This window comes from Pagrus pagrus (assembly GCF_965226575.1).
Source record: "Pagrus pagrus genome assembly, chromosome: 8".
In the NCBI taxonomy this organism is placed as follows: domain Eukaryota; kingdom Metazoa; phylum Chordata; class Actinopteri; order Spariformes; family Sparidae; genus Pagrus; species Pagrus pagrus.
In genome coordinates, this window is record NC_140192.1 from 9,392,259 (window position 1) to 9,409,966 (window position 17,708).

General features: G+C 41.8%; 2 protein-coding genes across 8 annotated transcripts; both read left to right on the forward strand.

Annotated features, from left to right (window-relative positions):
* Positions 1–45: 45 nt before the first annotated feature.
* On the forward strand, positions 46–3,766 carry prxl2c (peroxiredoxin like 2C). Its single transcript, XM_084360852.1, has 6 exons — positions 46–275; positions 584–652; positions 1,826–1,879; positions 1,966–2,071; positions 2,226–2,360; positions 2,470–3,766. Exons 1-6 carry the CDS (start codon positions 93–95, stop codon positions 2,598–2,600), a joined length of 678 nt encoding a protein of 225 aa, XP_084216978.1. The 5' UTR covers positions 46–92; the 3' UTR covers positions 2,601–3,766.
* A 208-nt stretch (positions 3,767–3,974) lies between these two features.
* Positions 3,975–17,021, forward strand: cdc14b (cell division cycle 14B). Of its 7 annotated transcripts, none has more exons than XM_084359070.1 (16): positions 3,977–4,310; positions 5,510–5,600; positions 6,429–6,504; positions 7,486–7,578; positions 7,677–7,753; positions 8,335–8,401; positions 8,488–8,638; positions 8,723–8,953; positions 9,086–9,224; positions 9,783–9,948; positions 10,050–10,147; positions 14,308–14,355; positions 14,460–14,564; positions 14,845–15,013; positions 16,000–16,065; positions 16,224–17,021. In XM_084359070.1, exons 1-15 carry the CDS (start codon positions 4,202–4,204, stop codon positions 16,021–16,023), a joined length of 1,644 nt encoding a protein of 547 aa, XP_084215196.1. In that variant the 5' UTR covers positions 3,977–4,201; the 3' UTR covers positions 16,024–16,065; positions 16,224–17,021. The 7 variants fall into 7 exon arrangements, 6 of the variants coding, with proteins under 6 accessions (XP_084215194.1, XP_084215191.1, XP_084215195.1 ...); XM_084359066.1 differs by lacking the exon at positions 3,977–4,310 and adding an exon at positions 5,052–5,367; XM_084359065.1 differs by lacking the exon at positions 16,000–16,065 and having other exon boundaries at positions 3,976–4,310.
* Positions 17,022–17,708: the final 687 nt, after the last annotated feature.

Here is a 17,708-nt window from a genome sequence, read left to right on the forward strand (position 1 = left end):
GCATATGGGCGTGAGTTTCCAGCCACCAGCTCCTCCACCCCGAGCGCAAACTCCCAAAATAGCAATGCGACTTCAGGAAGCCTCCGAAAAAAATGGCTGAAGCAGTTTCACCAATAACTCGACAAGTCACGAAAGAGGATCGCGAAGTCGGGACCCCGTCTGTCGATATTCGCCTCGAAGACGTCGAGGACTGTTTAATTTACGACCGGCACGGAGTCTCTGTCCCCTTCAAGAAATTATATCAAGACAGGAAATCGGTCATAATTTTCGTGCGGGTAGGGAAAAACTTTGCTTGGCTTAACCTTGTTGATGATGAGTACAAAGGCTGTCCTGCCTGGAGTTGCATTCGTAAGAGTTATGAGAGGCTGTTGAGGGCATCAGTTTAGGTAACAGGTGAGCTTCAGCCTTGACTGGACAGATGCTCTGACAGCTGTGATGGCCATGGAGGAAGTGAGAGATCATGTCTATAGGTGAAGACAGATGGTTGCATAGGTGTAAGATCAGAGCTCGTAAAAAGTTATGTAGACTTAAACATTACCATAGCATATTATTACATATTGTGTGTGTGTGTGTGTCCCTGCAGAACTTCCTGTGCTACAGCTGTGAAGAATATGTGGGAGATTTGAGCAAAATACCTAAAGAAGCCCTGGAGGTATGTCCTGGTCCATGACTGTGAATGCACCAGAGGCTGGCAGAGTTACAGTGCTGGAATGTAACTCAGAACATTTACTTCACTACTGTATTTGAGTACACATCTGAGGTTAATGGGGGAAGTTTTTGATTTATGAATACATGTTATAATGATTTAAGTATGTATTCACCAGCATCCACTTACCCCTACATACTAAATATTTACACATAAACATACATACATATACATACCCACTTTGCTGTCTGTAAAAAAAGATTTAAAAAAATAATAATAGTAACAATAATAATAAAATAAAACTAGTTTATTTATAGAGTACATTTAAAAATGACAAACGTTAGCTCCACATGTGAGTGTAAAGTGTTCCTTTATAGGTTGAGGAAATGTACATACTACTATAATGTACTGTATTTAAAGAGGTCATATTATTTTCAGGTTCATTCTTTAATTTGGGGGTCCTCGTTAAATAGGTTTACATACATTTAATTTTCAAAAACACATTATTTTTCTCAAATGGTGCATTGCTGCAGCATACCTTTTCACACTGTCTCGAACAATCCGTTTTAGCTACAGAGTGAGACATCTCGCCTCTGTTCAATCTTCGGTGGGAGTTGCACATGCGTATTACTTAACGGACAGGATGTAGCCAATCAGAGGCAGAGTAGGGCGGGTCAGTAAGGTAGTGTGATCTAAAACGCCACAGCAGTAGCAACTGTATGTCTGCTGACTGACTAGAGTGTAAATATTTTATAATAAATATACAAAATATATATTTATATAAGGGCTGTTACATAGTGACACACATAAGTAACTGAAGTAAAGGCTCTAGTCATTTCCAAGCATTTCAGGTGGTGCAGGAGCAGTGTTTTCTGTCAGAGAGAGTAACTACCTTTGTCATGGACTTTGGGCTTTTTCACTTTGCTGACCTTTTACATGCACAAAAATGTTACATAACACAATAAAAGAAAGGCAAAAACCCCAAAAGCATGACCTCTTTAAAATCCCTTAGATCAGCAGGAAGATGAATTATCAATTTATTTAATTTAAGGATCTGCTTGTTCCATCAATGAAAGGTTGAAATGCAAATCAGTAATAATACCCCAGTGATTCATTGTGTAGGTGTGAGTCTAAATGACTGACTCAGAAAAATCCAACATTTGCTGTGTGTTGTTGCAGGATGCTGACATTCGACTGGTTGTGATTGGTCAGGCTGCTCACTATCATATAGAGGTAATTTATGTTCTGATCCTTATGCATTAATTTCAGTCAGCCACACATGATCATATTATGCTGATTTAGTTTCCATTCTCATCCAGCCGTTCTGCTCACTGACGGGGTACCCTTATGAAATATATGTGGACCCTGAGAGGAGCATTTATCAGAAGCTCGGGATGAAGAGGGAGGAGAAATTTAACGACTCAGGTACTGCAGTAACAATATGAGGGCGTAAAAACAGCATATTCTGAGATGGTAATTAATGAAAAATCTCATCTGTGTGTGTGTTTGTGTGTGTGTGTGTGTGTGTGTGTGTGTGTGTGTGTGTGTGTGTGTGTGTGTGTGTGCGTATGTTTATTAGCCAACCGTAGTCCCCACGTGAAGTCTGGTATGCTTATGGGACAAGTGAAGAGTGTATGGAGGGCCATGACCAGCCCTGTATTTGACTTCCAGGGTGACCTACATCAGCAAGGTGGAGCCATCATTGCAGGACCAGGTGAGCTGTCTCTCTCTCTCTCTACATTCCTTTGTATCTCACGCTCGATCTTAATTTGTCTTTCTCTGCCTCCATTGTGTGACCTTGCTCTTTTTTTTTCGTCATGCAGGCTCTCGCGTTCAATTTTACCATTGCGACACGAACCGCCTGGACCACATGCCCATTAACTGGCTCCTGCAGCTCGCTGGAGTTCAACAGACTCTGGACTTCAGCGATAAGCCAAAGATCATCCATGTGTAGCAAGCTGGCCGCCTGGGAGCGTGCTTTGCCCCAGATCTGTTATTATCACATATGCAGGGATGCACATGTTTGTATATTTGCTTGAACATTTGTTTGTACATTTTGTTTGGACAGTCTGTCGTCTGAAAGAATGAGTGATGTGTGACTGAGTGCGTACGGGTTACATGAATACATGACAGGTTTTTTTTGTTTGATTTCTACATTTTCTACCTTTTCTATCCGCGTCATCATATCACTGTGTCTTATGTTGTGTAATTCTGTGGTTACTTGGTTAATATTTATGAATACTTCATAACTGATGCACTGCTGTTCCTAATTGGCCGTATCACAGTCTTCTTTTAATACCCACTTTTGTCATATCCACACTGGTTTTTAGAGACAGTATCATATATCGGTTGATATTGACCTATCACAGATATATCAAATATCAGTCGTGCTCTAGTTACTATTCTACAAGTTAGGAGTATGACAATATATCAGATTGCTTTTTTTATGTACGAATTTTTTGGTCTTTTCATGGCTTTATTGATAGGACAGCATTGAGGGGTGACAGGAAACGGGATAGGAGAGAGGGGGGATGACATGCAGCAAAGGGCCACGAGTCGGGCTTGGACCCTGGGCCACTGCAGCAAGGACGCAGCCTCTGTACATGGTACACCCGCTCTACCAACTCAGCTACTGGGGTGCACCCAAAGATTTAAATATTTTAGTGAGTTACAGTTGTATCCTTTCTTTTAAACATTTTGACTCCAGAACTCTTTTAATTACTGGCTATTTAAAGGGGCTCTGATGCTTCTGAAACACTCGCTGCGTCGTTTATTTTAGCGGACGCCACTACAAGTAGTTCCACAGAGACCCTTTAACACTGGCATGACAGCACATGTGGACATGGACAAATTGTGTGTTAAAGACTCTATGCACTTTATGGTATTTCATTTTCACGTGTCAAATTCTGTGAAACTGACACCAGAATAGAGTACTGGTAAATACTGTACAGTTATCCTGCCTTTAGCCTTTTTCGGGGTATTTTTTCTTCTTCGGTTGACATCACGATGTATCGTAGATGATTGTCTTGCAGTGTATCGTGGCAGAATCGCTGTATCGCGATACCATCGTTATCTTGGGCAACATATCCTGATTGCATGGTGTGTTACACAATGATTCCAACCTGCACCATTAAATAAGTGTGTTTGCTATTTCTTGGCTCTTTTTGTTTTGTGTCATTGCTACCCGCATGCACTCAAGTCACAGTACACAGTCATATCAGCACTGGGCCTACACCCCCCAATATGTTCTCTGGATAGAGAGCAGTGAAGGGTGGGCACTGGACTGATAATCCTGAAACGTCACATGCAGGGGGATTCAGACAGCAGAAAACCTGCCCCTGCTCACAGACGTCACCACCACCGGAGAGGCTGGAGCAGGCAGCCTTACCTCGGCTGACACATATACAGCAAGCATACGCAGATACCGAGCATCGGCGGCGCAGGAGCAAGACATGCCATAAAAACACAGCGGCAGGACCGGGGACAAGCCGCCGCAGTGCGAGGAGGAGGAGGTCGGCTGCAGCTGAATGTCCACCGTGCAGCCCTGAGAAGAAAATGAAGCGCAAGAGCGAGAGGAGACGAGCCGAGTCGAGGAAAAAGCGCTGTGCAGCTCACAACAGCTCGGAGGCGGCGCCAAGCTCTGATATTTACATTGAGATAACAGGTAAGAGGGTCTGCAGGATGAACCCGCTCAACTTTCAGCCTAGTTGGCAATAATGTGCAGACGGACACGGCGGACTGCGCATGCACATCCCTGCTTTTTTTTTTAATATGCGGGGTGTGCGAAAGTCTTTGATTTTTTTTTTTTTTTGCAGCTTTTGACCTAATATGGCGACACCGTCTGTCCTTTTTATGTAAATGCGCTGATTTGTTTGCGTCGATTTAAATCCGCAGTCTGCACAAAAAATACACCATATGAGCGATGCAGTTTTGCATTGGCGCTTATTTATTAGCGCAATAAATTACATCAGAACTTCGCTTTGTGCGCACTGTCACGTTTTACGAGTTGTAATTGTGCATAGAAAGATGTGCTTGTGCATTCGTGTCATAAACATGACAGTCAGCCAGCTGTCAGGCTCGTCCGATGTTAATTTTCCTGTTTTTTATGGCGTTTTCCTGCTTCTTGTGCATCCCTGCGCAGCTCAAATCTGAGAGAGGGCGGTTCGCCCGAGTGGAAATCACCTATCTGATTGGCTGGGTCATCGTCCTAGCAACCGCTTGGGCAACCTTCCCAGGGCCTATCATGTGTCTCATGTTCAGGACTTTAAACTGAAAGGGGCGTGGCTCGCTCTGACTGACAGGCTCTTCCTCCAATCGCGCGGGGCCCTGTATCTCTCGCAGCCAATAGCCTCCCGCGAAAGTGCGTAGGGGAGGAGTCGGGCGGAGATCATTTTTAGCAGAGTGCGCACTTACTTACATACGAAAGTGTCCTTCGCCCACCTCGACTGGTAACTTTCTGCCCTCGAAGAGCCACAACAGGAACTAAACGTTTTTCTCTCGCAACTTTTGGTGTTAAATTAGCGCTTTTAGATAACTTTTTTTTAAAATCTTACGTGCGCAGTTATCAGTGGAAGTTTTTTTTTTACTCAGTATGCGCAAGTCCCCGTGAAGGAAATTCACCCTCGTACGTTTCTCTGCAAAAAAAACCCCCGTCATGTTCAGAAGTGTTAGGAAGATGACCGCGGACGATGTCTCGTCGAGATGCATTGAGTTTATCAAGGGTGAGTAGCTGGAAAAGACTTTGAAGAAGTGTTTGGAGCTGATTTGAGGGGGTGAAATGTGAGACAACAAAAAGTCTGTGTGCATGACAAAAGCATGTAACTGACTCTATTTTCTCGCCCTGCCCCCTCCTCCTTCCTCCAGATCAACTATATTTCGCCATACTAAAGCAGAAGATCAAGAGCACAGCCGAGAGACACTGTTTCTGCATAGATGAAGAGCTGGCATATGAAAAGTAAGTTCGTAGTGTAAATCAAGATATGCATTTTGAACAGACTTGCATTGCTTTTTTTTTTTTTTTTTTGCATTTAAAAAAAATGGGCGGGCCATGCCTGCTTACAGTGCTGGTGCTGCACATGGCTTCTCCAGAATGCAGTGATCCCAACTTTAATTGCAGAAGTCACTAATTTTTCACCATTAAACGCTTTCTAGCTCAAACATCACATCAGTGTGGCTTTAAAATGCCCATGTTTTAACTGATGGAAGACAATCAAATCAGTTTTATTTTCTGAAGCCCAAAAATCACAGTCACATTGCCTCAGTGTACAAACTGTACAGTGAGTGACATCCTCTGTCCTTAGACCCTCGATTCGAGTGAGTGAAAACTTACCACATTGAGGAGGACAGAGGTGGAAAAAAAAGATGGTTAACCTCAGGAAGAGCCACAGAGGAGGGATCCCTCTCCCAGGACGGACAGACGTGCAGTAGATGTCACTTGCACAGAACGACTGAGCAGGGCGAGACCTCAACACAACAACATTATTGTATGGCTGCCTAAATGGGCCTCAAGAGAGGACATGACTGACCTTTCAGAGTCATTTTTGTGCTAGTGTGGTACAAAAAAAAGACCGCTCGTCTTTGCAGCGTTTTGTCCTGTTCTGACCGACCCGCACCAGCATCGAATGCCTCCAAATATAGCTTTTACTCTGTCAGTGATTTCACAGTTTCAGTCTGAAGTAGCTGATTCTATCTAATGAAACCTCCCCAGAGACCGCGGCTGGCTGCATAAATAGCTTCTCTGACACTCTGTCTTCTTCTTACTCTTTCCCTCCCTCTCCCTCAGCTTCTATGCGGACTTTGGACCCCTCAACCTGGCCATGTTTTATCGCTTCTGTTGCAAGCTGACAAAGAAGCGCAAGGTAAAGTAAACCTGCTGCGCCTAATTGCACTTCCTGGTAGAGAGACTGGGATGTAGGTAAAACCCAGGTTAATCAATATCTACTTATACATGCACAAGGTAGGCAAAGTAGAGTAAAAGGTTATAGGTTTTTAAATGTAGATTAGCCGAGTAGCAGTGTTGACTCTCCCTGGTTTGTGTTGACAACAGCCTCAACCACTGTTTATGGTCAAGGCTGTTGGACACGGACAATTCAGCCTCTTTCCTGCATTAGAATATAACTGTTTCGTGGTGATTGCAAAAACATTTTTAGCATAACATTTCTGCTAATTGACGTTCAGCCCAGGGATGCACCATAAATATAGGACCGATAACTGATTGGCCCGATATTGAGAAATGTATATTATCAGCTTTTTATTGTTTTCGGTGAAATTATAGTGGATAAACAGAGATAATGTAAAGTCAACTTGCTTTCATGGCATTTACAAACTCCGACGCTGTAGGTGGCTGTTCACACCTTGAAAGTTGGTTTTGCGATCGACCCATGAACACAAAGAAGTTGGAGACCGAGTAGAAGAGGGGAAGACGACATGTTTCACAAGGGGTTCAGAGAGGAGGGAAGATGTCTACAAGTTTTAACACATCATGTTATTAGAGCTATGGAATATTAAATCATATCATCAGTGCATCTGAGTATTTATTACCCTCAGGTGTGCATAAATTACAGTTTATGAATGTCTTTTAAATTATATAAATGTGAAATTATCCTCTATCTGTACCAGCTGAGAAAAATCCATATCGTGAATCCCTAATTCAACCTGCTACCTGTGTAGCAAATTTGTAATCAAGTCATGATTAAGTTTTACAGATTAAAGTCCTTATTCTTGAGGAATTCACATTTTTGTCTAGGTTACTGTAATGTCTACATGTATTATGATGTATTTGTGTGTCAAATTGATCAATAAGGTATCACATGTCAATTCATACTGCTGTCTTTGTACAGTCCATTACACTCTCGAGGAAGAAGATTATATTTTATACCTGTGGAGATCAGAAGAAACAAGTCAATGCTGCCTACCTAATCGGCTCATATGCAGTAAGTGGTGTACAAACTCACGTGTTTCATCTTTCATCTGAAACGATTTCAGCATGGTTTAGAAGAGGCATGTGCTGACTGGACATTTGTTTTTGAAGGTAATGAATCTAAACATGTCGCCAGAGGAGGCCTACAGTCTGCTGGTGTCCAGGAATTCAACATATATTCCGTTCAGGTAACAATTCAGTGTTACTGCGTAGATTTCATATTTGATAAAGTGTAGCTTTTCCTTTGTTGAAGACAAATGTGATCAAGAAAAGTCAAGATTATCTGATGAAAAATGTTGCATAGCCTGATGTTTTTACATGCATTTTGGTTTTGGGTGGCAAGTGTCTAGTGAATGACAACTCGCATCTTGCAATCATTTCTAACGAGCATCACATACAGATTTTACATCCATCTCAAAAATTAGTCAAGAAATGAAGAGAATGCTGCTTCTGCTATTCTGCAAAAATGTCTCCAAATATCTTGTCAAATTGTCTAACTTTCAAAATATTAGACGATTATATAAAAACTTAACTGCAACATAAGAAACCGGTTTCAAAGTCACCACACCTTGAAGACTCGAGGGCCCTTGCGCCCTGTTAACATTACCGTGACTATAAAATGCTATTAGTTACAGAGAAGATGCCGAAGAAGGCATTTGGCAAAGCATTTGAGAACAGGTTGTGCGAGATGGCAGTTGGCATCCTTGCCAAGGAAATATTTAAAGGATGGATAAAGGTGAGTCTGTTATTTTTATATTTTATGTTTCAGAGATGCGTCGTTTGGAACCTGCATGTACAACCTGAACATCCTGGATTGCCTTCGGGCTGTTCACAAGGTATGTCATTTTAAGATTGAGTTTATTTTTCTTTGTTGCTTTGTCATGCTACTAATGAAATTTACTCCCTCCCCACCATCTAACAGGCGCTGCAATACGGCTGGCTCGACTTCTCCAACTTTGATGTGGAAGAATATGAGCACTATGAGAGAGCAGAAAACGGAGACTTAAACTGGATCATTCCAGGAAAGTTCCTTGCATTCAGCGGGCCTCATCCAAAAACCAAAATAGAGAATGGTAACTGAAATGTGCCTCAAGTTTCTGTTTAAAAATCATTATTTCTATCCTACACTCACAAGAATGTTTTTTCTCTTACCTCAGGGTACCCTTTGCACGCTCCTGAGGCCTACATCCCATACTTCAGGAATCATAACGTCACCGCTGTCGTGAGACTCAACAAGAAGATGTACGATGCCCGGCGTTTCACAGAGTCTGGGTTTGAGCACCACGATCTGTTCTTTGTGGACGGTAGTACACCAACTGACGCCATCGTCAGGAAGTTCCTCAACATTTGTGAGAATGCTGAAGGAGCCATTGCTGTCCACTGCAAAGGTCAGTTTTCTAACCTACATTGACACTGCAAAAAATTGTTGAAAGACACACGTGTAGCTTTCTGTACAAACCGTGCTCATTATCAGGTTTCTTGCACGATTTTAACACAGTGGCAACTTCTTTTCCTTTCAGCTGGTCTGGGGAGGACTGGCACTCTGATTGGCTGCTATATGATGAAACATTACAGGCTGACTGCTGCAGAGGCCATCGCCTGGATACGGATCTGCCGACCAGGGTCCATCATTGGGCCTCAGCAGAACTTTGTTGAAGAGTAGGTGTTTACTGTATAGCAGAACTTTCACCATATCACTGATCTCAAAGTGTTTCTCTATAATTAAGGGTCATCAGAAGTATTGAGACTTTGTCGATACATGTTTAAGGGATATGATATCTGCACTGCGTTGAACGTTTTGTGTTCAGTGACTTTTTCTGCACTGTGTGCAGGTTGTTGTGCAATTGTGGTATCGTTAAAGCCTCATTATAATATAAAATATACATGAGTACATAAGCAAACAACCTGAAGTTCAGAAAATGACATCCTTGTTGTTTTGGCAGTCAAAAACTCACCCAACCTGCTTCATCAGGTCTGTGTGGCTGCAGTCTGATCAAAACAGAAATGTTGGACTCTCTTAAGTGAAATAAACAAATTGCGCATCATTGTAGGACCACATCATGTGTAGAAAGGTGTTGATAATGAAAATAGGCTTTCTTTCTTTTCTGTGTCATAGGACCTTCATGTGAGGGCAGATTGCTGCTGGGATATCTTAATTGTTGTGGTGGTGGTTTGACAAGAAAAATGAGTTTATTTTGTGGTTTGTTTACATTTCAGGAAGCAGAATAGTCTGTGGGCAGAGGGAGATATTTTCCGGGAGAAGATGCAGAACGAACGAGAAAATGGCAAGATGGCTGTGACCAGGATCCTGTCTGGAGTGGACGACATAACCATCAACGGAAGCAACAAGAACAGGCCGTCCAAGAAGGAAGAAATGGAACTGGTGAGTTTGAAATGCAGAAATTTGCTGCAGGATTTTTATAATTAAGCATGAAATCCGCACACATGATTTGGTCTAGTCATTGCCTTTTGTTTGTTTTACAGTATAATGATGAAGAGGAGAGAAATGGTCTGACACAGGGAGATAAACTGCGTGCCCTGAAGAGCAAGCGGCAATCCAGATCGTCCTCAGGCTCACTATCGTAAGTTCCCAGGCAGCCTGCGAGTCTCTTCATGCATCACGCCGTCGTGTTGTAGTACTTTAAAATGAGCGGTGGCACTCCTCGTCAGTCCCTCGGACCATAACACACATACAGTTGTGTTTTTCAAATCATAACTAACATATGATTTGAATAATTAGGATTTCACAATGACCAGGAAGTGACCCTGTAGGTTTTTTCGTTAAGTTTATCATTTCATCCTAAAATCATAATTCATTTAGGAGTTAAGGAACCAGGCAGTATCTCTCTCCTCCTCCCTATCTGTGACATATAATTTAATAACTCTGTTTCTTTTCGTCCTTCAGGTTCTTTTCATTTAATGTCATCACATGCAGATCAAGTGTAATATAAGTCATTCCATGTTCAACTGTAATCAGTGAGTGATGAGGATGAACAAAAAGTCAACGCTGTAGCAGGTCAAATATTTAAGGCACAGAGTGAATAACAGAGTTGTTTGGGGGGCTGGATTAGAGTTACCTGACACACAACCTTCCAGAAAAACATTTTGTGAAGGGCTGGATTTAGTAGGGCACAAAAGATGTGGAAGCTAAAGATGATGTCTTCATTTGTTTTGCTGCGTGTTTGGTAATCTGCCAACTGTCTTGTTCCTTTAAAAAGTCTAAAAATAAGTGAGTTAAGTGAGGTGCAGTAGAAAGGCCAAATCAATATTGAATTTCATAGTTGCTCAGTAATAAAGTGTCCTTAATTGAGTAATTAAGCCACTCGCCCATAGAAGACTGTAAAATAGATCAAGTTAATAGTTTAGATAACAGTTTGGTTAGCATTTTTAATTAAGAAAAAAAAGAGTGCAGCTATATGAAAGTTGTTGAGGACTACAATGTCCATAGCACCTCCTAGCGCACATTCCTCTGTAAATGCAGGTAATAAAAAAGTAAAGTACACTTTGGTTAGTAGCTCCTTGTTTTGTCCTGGCTGATAGGAGTCATTCTCCTGTTCGGAGTTACGATGTTGTGCATCACGTTCAAGCGCCTCCGTGTTTGTTTGTGTTACCTTCATTCAAATTTTCTGCCTGCATCTGTCCCGTGAGGGAGGATGCAAAGCGTTGTCCAAAAAATGACAAAAAATATCACCCTTAAGAGTGTGATTTGTGAAACAACAAATTAAATTACAGAGCATGATTTGAAACTAAAGACGATAGGATATGTATCGTTATCTCGCACAGGCCTGCACAATGCTAGAGCTCAATGATGATCTAATCAAGATTGTACAGACAGACAGACTACATTTAAAAAAAGACATTGATTGTGTTTCAGTAGGAAAGGGAACTAGCCTGAGTGTCAATCAATTCAGGACTATGAGTGACTGCTGGTTACAGTGACTGCATGTTGTATTTCTAACAACAGTTACTCTATTTCACTGTAGGTCTGAGCTCTGCAGCGGTAGAAGTGCATTCTCAGCTTGGCAGGTGTCAAATCTGACGCTGACTCATCTAGGAAATGAAGAAACGAAAGGAAAACATACGTGGAATTAAACAGTAGCAAATTAAACTCCAAAAAATTTAGTTACCAATAAAAGTCTTTATGCCTTTGCAGACTTATTTCAGTTTTGCTTCGTGCATATTTGTTTGGATCAAGCATTAGACTAGCCAGCTCTCTTTGCTGCCCTGTTGTTCCCTAAATAAAGTCCACTTCATTTGTGCCCATGTAAATCGAGCCCTGGGAGGTTGGGTGTCAGCATGGCTGAGGATGGTTGACCGGCCGCTGCCAATGTACCCATATGGCTTTGGCTTTTGTTGTCCCATGTCAGGCAGGTGGTAGTGTTCTGCTGCAGCCTCATGGGCACGGCGTGGCCGATGTGTTGCCTGCCGTTCAAAAGATAGCAGAGAGAGGCAGAGAAAGAGAGAGAGAGAGGATGTGAGGTTTTGTATAATGGAGGTAAGTGCATGTCACTTCCTTTCTAGCTGACATCCTCTTCCTGTAGAAATGGTTTGCTGTGCCAGTGAATGGTATGGCTGACTTGACGTTTATTTTGTTTTTTTTTCTTTCTTTCTCTGGATGACTATGGTGTGAAGTGGAGATGCATTTATTGGATGCAATACATTTACACGCCTTTCATTATCTGCCTCTCATGGACACACTGAGCTGTTTGGCGCCGATATCGAGGCTTATCCGAGATATCCCCTGAGTTACAGTGAAGCTCTCGCGTTGAGCCTGCTGTACTTGTTAGCAACAGCACCGATTATTCAACTAATCACGGTTTTTACGCAAGATCTGGATTAGTTGAATTAAAGGTTTTAGTGCTTGGCTTGCACTACTGACTTGGCACTTCTGAAAAATAAATGTTACTTAGGCCAACTGGGTCCTGTTCAATAAAGCTCACTTGCCTGCTCAACTACTTAAGCCGTAGGTGAAAACTGATACTTTGGTGTTAGAATCATCTTTGGCTGAGGTGTTTAATGACTTTAATTAGCTGCTTTAAACGGTTTTGTTGGGATGGTAAATTCCTCCTGATCCTCATCCTAATACAAAGGATATAAAACGACATACGTGAGGAGGTAGTGGGATGACAATGGGTGATTATCTGTTCTCAGGAGGGAGTCGAGGCAGAAGGGAGATTTGCTTGCACTTCAGGCCATATGCCTTATCAGCGTTGCTACACAAACATCTAACTTCCAGCTGAACCTCACCATCTGGCTCCACTGTTTGTTTTATTATGTAACACAGAAATGCATGTTGAATTCCAGTGACGATTAGAGCGTAGAGCATATGAAAACTTTTCATCTTCTCTGCCTTTTTCATGCATGGCAGCAGGCATGAAACCCTTGGACACGCACGCATGGACATGCCTCTATGTTTGTGTCTAACATGTAATTAATGTTGGGCCGGATTCATTGTCAATTGCCTGTTGTTTTTCCATTGCTTCTGTGACTGGATCAGCGTACACGTACCACCTGAGCTTTGTTTACTCCTTCACGTTTCCGTCTCTGCCAGCTTCTTATTAAATGCTCTGTTTTTGGGGAGTAAAATTTGTTAATGAATACTTGAACATTTGTAAGATTTGTGCATGTTTACGTGAAGTTTATTAGAGCTTAACCAACATATTGGAAGGCTGGTATCAACCGTTAAGCTTAATTATCGGTATATTATCAGCTTTTTAGCTTAAAATGTCGTTATCTACTTCAAAATTTCCCATATCGTTCGGGTGCTAGGTATATAGCAAAGTGCAAACACATCAGAGCAAGTGAAGAACAAAAACTTGCTGACTGGCACTGTAGGATGCAAGGCTCTGTGAAGGTATTTCATCTAATCCAGTCCCAATGGAAAAGCTAAACATCAGAGGCATTGTGTCCTGCCTGGACGTCTCTTGTCTCTCCTTCCTTTTTTTCCCCCCCTTTTTTTCCGTTTGCTCTTGTTGTTGGATTTGTCCTCCTTTCAGATGGCTGGTAGCCATGCTGCTCTCCTCCCTGTGTAGCCTTGCCCTGTGGTGGATATTGTATGGCTTCCCTTCTTCCATCCTGCATTTCTGTATAGACGGGTTAGGATTTCAATGAGTGCTGCCGCCCGTCAGCCCCCCAAAAACCTGTCCTGCCCCCCCTTCTGGAGCTCTAACTGAGAATGCTGTAAGTGAGACCTCAGTCTCTTTTTAATTCCCAAACCAAATCAGAAATTTGTTCAAAATCATCCTCTTGTTACTTTTACTCTTTCTGCAAGCACAGATGAGCAGAGCCAGTTGTAAATCATCACAGGCTCCTGCCTTGTCACCATTTTCTGTACATATTGATTTTTGTCCTCCTGTTCCCATCATCCTGTCATCTTTAAACATCACGCTTTGCTGGTTTTTGTGTTGACTGCAGTGCTAACTGTTAAAATTAAACCCCCACGGACAGTTAAGCCTTCTTGATGAAAATGATAACTTTGTGAAAAGGCAAATCAAGTCCCTGTTAAGTTGTTTAGTGCCACCCTGTGCCCTTTTCTGGTACTTACTTGGCTTTACTAATCCTACCTGGCTGCTGATGCTGCAACACTGATCTGTGCACAAGTCTAACACTCGGATGTTTTAAAACAGCCTCACCCATCTCCATACAGTCTCTGCCTCCACTCTGTCCTGTCACCTTTCTCAGATCTCTCAATAAATAAAGTTTAATCAAGTTTTCTACTTTTGTGTTACTTATGTTTTCACAGACAGGAAGAGAATAAGATTCACACCAGGTCGTCGTCACCGTCCCTGAGGTAAAGTTCGCAGTGCAGACAGAAAACACCCAGCATGCCATTCTGTATGCTTTGACATTAAACATGGCTCAGACTAATTAATAACTCATTTGTCTCCTCTGCAGCCCAGTGATCTTGCAGGCCAGCGTCAACCACTTGGCTCTGTCTGACCACTCAGACAGCAGGAAGAGGACCAGAACCTCACTGCATGCACACGGAGTAGGAGGAAGGTCAGTTGCAGGATTTTACACTTGACACTCAATGTACACTGTAAGCCCACATGTGATATGTTGGAGAGCAGCACAGGAGTTAAAAGGGTAAAACTGTTTGCCTAGATGGACAGATTCCTTTTTTGTTGTTGTTTTTTTTGCTGCAACGATGCAATATCCAGTATATTACACTGTTTTGAAATGTTTTATGTGAAGTTGACAAACTGAAAAGCAACCAAGAGGCTATAGCCACTCATGGGTCAGTGTGGAGTCAATTAACAGCTTCCCTTCTCTCTGCCAGCTCCCTGTGCCACACCAGACTGGTCAGGTCCCTAGGCAACTTGCATGTAGTGGCTGGCGACAGAGACCCAATGTGTTGTGAGCCATGTGGCAGCCATAGAGACACAGCCAGTGCCACAGCCAGCACAGGCACTCTCAACAACTTAAACATGGCACAGGTCCACCTGCAGGCAAGCTCCCCTCGAACCCGCTCTCAGCCATATGGAGGCTTGGGCTGCATTTGCACACAAACAGAAACCCATTTCTTACTGATCAGCTTTCTCTGAACAGATGCTCTCTATGGTGTCCAAACAGGAAAAAACTCATGTTTAAATGGTTTCTCCTCAGTTTTGGCAGCCATAGAGATGAATATATCTCTGTTAAAGATGATTTCATTGGTGCCTGTGTAAATCCAGTCAAAATCCAGAGGCTCAGCACTCTCCCTCTTTCTCCTCTTAATGCTCAGGACAGTGGTTGTATTATAATCACTTAATGTACTTAGGCTGGGATGCATCAACAAGGATTAAATGTTTAAACAAAATCTAATTGTGGTTGTTCCACCAATTCTTTTCAATTAGATCTTTTACGTAGGTTAAGAATAACCAAGATTTGTTTTGTTAAATCAAATTTGAACAATTATGATCCGACAGTTGCAATGTTACGCATGTCTAAAGTCGGGAAGTCGGGTGTCTTTGAGATAGATGGGAGAAAAATGACATTCTCTTCAAGGATAAGGATCAGGTCTCAATTTAAGTACTTAAATGTTATTTCTGATTTATTAGTTTGTTACAGAAGAAAGATGAAACCATGCTCTTTTCCAGCATAATACTTGCTAGATCACGATGGTGCAACCCAGCCACAGTTCTTTAATCAGACCTTGTACTAACAATATATATGTATGTATGTATGTATGTATATATTGCTTATGCACCACTGTCAGGTTGCCAAATGAAACTGCCTCAGTCTCCCTGCTGCTCCTCTCTATAGTTTTCCTTGCATGTTTTCTAAGAAAAGGGGTTTTCAGACTATGACTGGCTATAGCTCCTCTGGACTGCTGCTCACTGTGTCCTCTGTCCCTGTCCCACTCTGTATCCACGTCTGCCTCCTTTTACTGGTGCTAATCTGTGACACATATTTTCTTTCTTTCCTTCTCTTTCATATTTCTTACGTGCAACAGACGCACTGTCTCCAGAGGACATAAAGCTCGCAGCTCCTTGCAAACAATTCGATTTTCCAGGCTATGGTATCTATCTCCTCTTTTCTTTCTGTGCAGCATTAACTGCCATTACAATAGTATTAAATGGCTTTTTTCGAATTACCTGTAATGTAGGATTGTGTCTGATTTATGTGCATAAATCGGCCCATCTATTAACACTGACTTTGTGTTTGTTCTCTTTATAGTCACTCCATACCCAAAGCTAGAGCTCCCCTACTTCGGTGAGCCTGTGGATCTCCTGAGAGGTTTTACAAGAAATCCTACTTCTATACAGCTGTACTACTCTTTCAATAGATTTTTAAGTTTTAGAAAATGGTTGGAACAAACTTTAACCAACGTGATGTGACATGTAAATCATTTATAGTACTGCTTGATTACAAGTTATTTTACCCATAAGGCACTTTGGTCTTTTATAATTTCAAAACATCATGAAACAAAAAGTGGTAGTTTTTAATCGTTGCCTGGTTATTCTTACTTATTGAAAAATGCAGTAGCAGACATCAGATTGGACCCGCAACTATCCGACTGGCATGTGAATGTGTGAATCCGTGACATTTTCTCCAAAATTGAGCACTGTGCAGCAGATATACTGGTGTTATAAGATGGGGGATTCACATTTTGGTTTGATGGATGATGGAGTTTGGAGTAAAAACCTCCTCCTGGATGTTGTTTGGAAAGATTGTCATTATAAGATACAATACCGCCCACATTTGTACCTCCATTCTCAGCATATGGCTTGTCTTTTTATTCTTGTCATTTACTTGTGAAGCTTTTCAGCTACTGTATTTGAAGACTGTAAATATGTCAACATTTGATATACTCAGTTTGTATTTTTTAAATATTTTGTACTATGTTCAAATCATGCTATGAAATAAGTCAACTGTCCTAACGGGGCTTTGTCTAACTCATGTTCATAATCCACTCAAGACATTTGCTTGAAGCACATAGAATCAGACTTTTTAAATAAAATGTACTCTATGATTTCTCTGGCTGTTCTTGTGCTTTAATATACATTCAACACATTATGAAGTCGACGGTCCTCAGTGCGAGCTCATGTACACAAGTTCTTTGAAGGACTAAGACATTGTTTTCATGCAAAGTCAGTGAGATACTGTCCTGTTTTGCTCAGGTGAGTAGTGTCATTAGTGCCAACAAATGCAAAAACTCTACAAATACTCAGTTTGTAGAGTGTGCACCCCATTTACAGAGGCTTGATCTTTGACGCAGCTATACCAGGTTCAAACCTGATCTGTGGCCCTTAACTGCACATCAACTCCCCGCTCTCCAGTCACTGTAGGAAACCCTGAACCTATCCCTTTACATTGGATGCACGTTCTCCTGAGCTGGTCACTTGTAACTTCAGAGATTGTTTATTCTTGGTCATAATTGCTGCTCCCGTCCTGTGTGAAACCACAAGTGAACGCTGGATTATTTTAAATCCAGGCCATAATCTTTTTTCCAAATCCAATCAAACTCCGACTGAAAAGTGAAAATTATTTTAAAACACTCAAACAATAAATTCAAAGTGATGGCAAAAAAAAAAAAAAAACAGTACAAAAAGCACATGTGGGATGCAAAGTCTGGTCACCCCCATATGCACTATCCACTCAACCAGCTCATTTAAAATTCCAGGTAATGGAGTATTTTTCATACTGGCTCACCTAAAGGCC

Coding starts and splice junctions, on each gene's coding strand:
- cdc14b (XM_084359070.1), top strand. CDS start 4,202: ATGAAGCGCAAGAGCGAGAGGAGACGAGCCGAGTCGAGGAAAAAGCGC. Junction 5,601..6,428: donor GAAGAGCTGGCATATGAAAA/GTAAGTTCGTAG, acceptor CCTCTCCCTCAG/CTTCTATGCGGACTTTGGAC. Junction 7,579..7,676: donor ACCTAATCGGCTCATATGCA/GTAAGTGGTGTA, acceptor TTGTTTTTGAAG/GTAATGAATCTAAACATGTC.
- prxl2c (XM_084360852.1), top strand. CDS start 93: ATGGCTGAAGCAGTTTCACCAATAACTCGACAAGTCACGAAAGAGGAT. Junction 2,072..2,225: donor GGAGAAATTTAACGACTCAG/GTACTGCAGTAA, acceptor TATGTTTATTAG/CCAACCGTAGTCCCCACGTG. Junction 2,361..2,469: donor AGCCATCATTGCAGGACCAG/GTGAGCTGTCTC, acceptor TTCGTCATGCAG/GCTCTCGCGTTCAATTTTAC.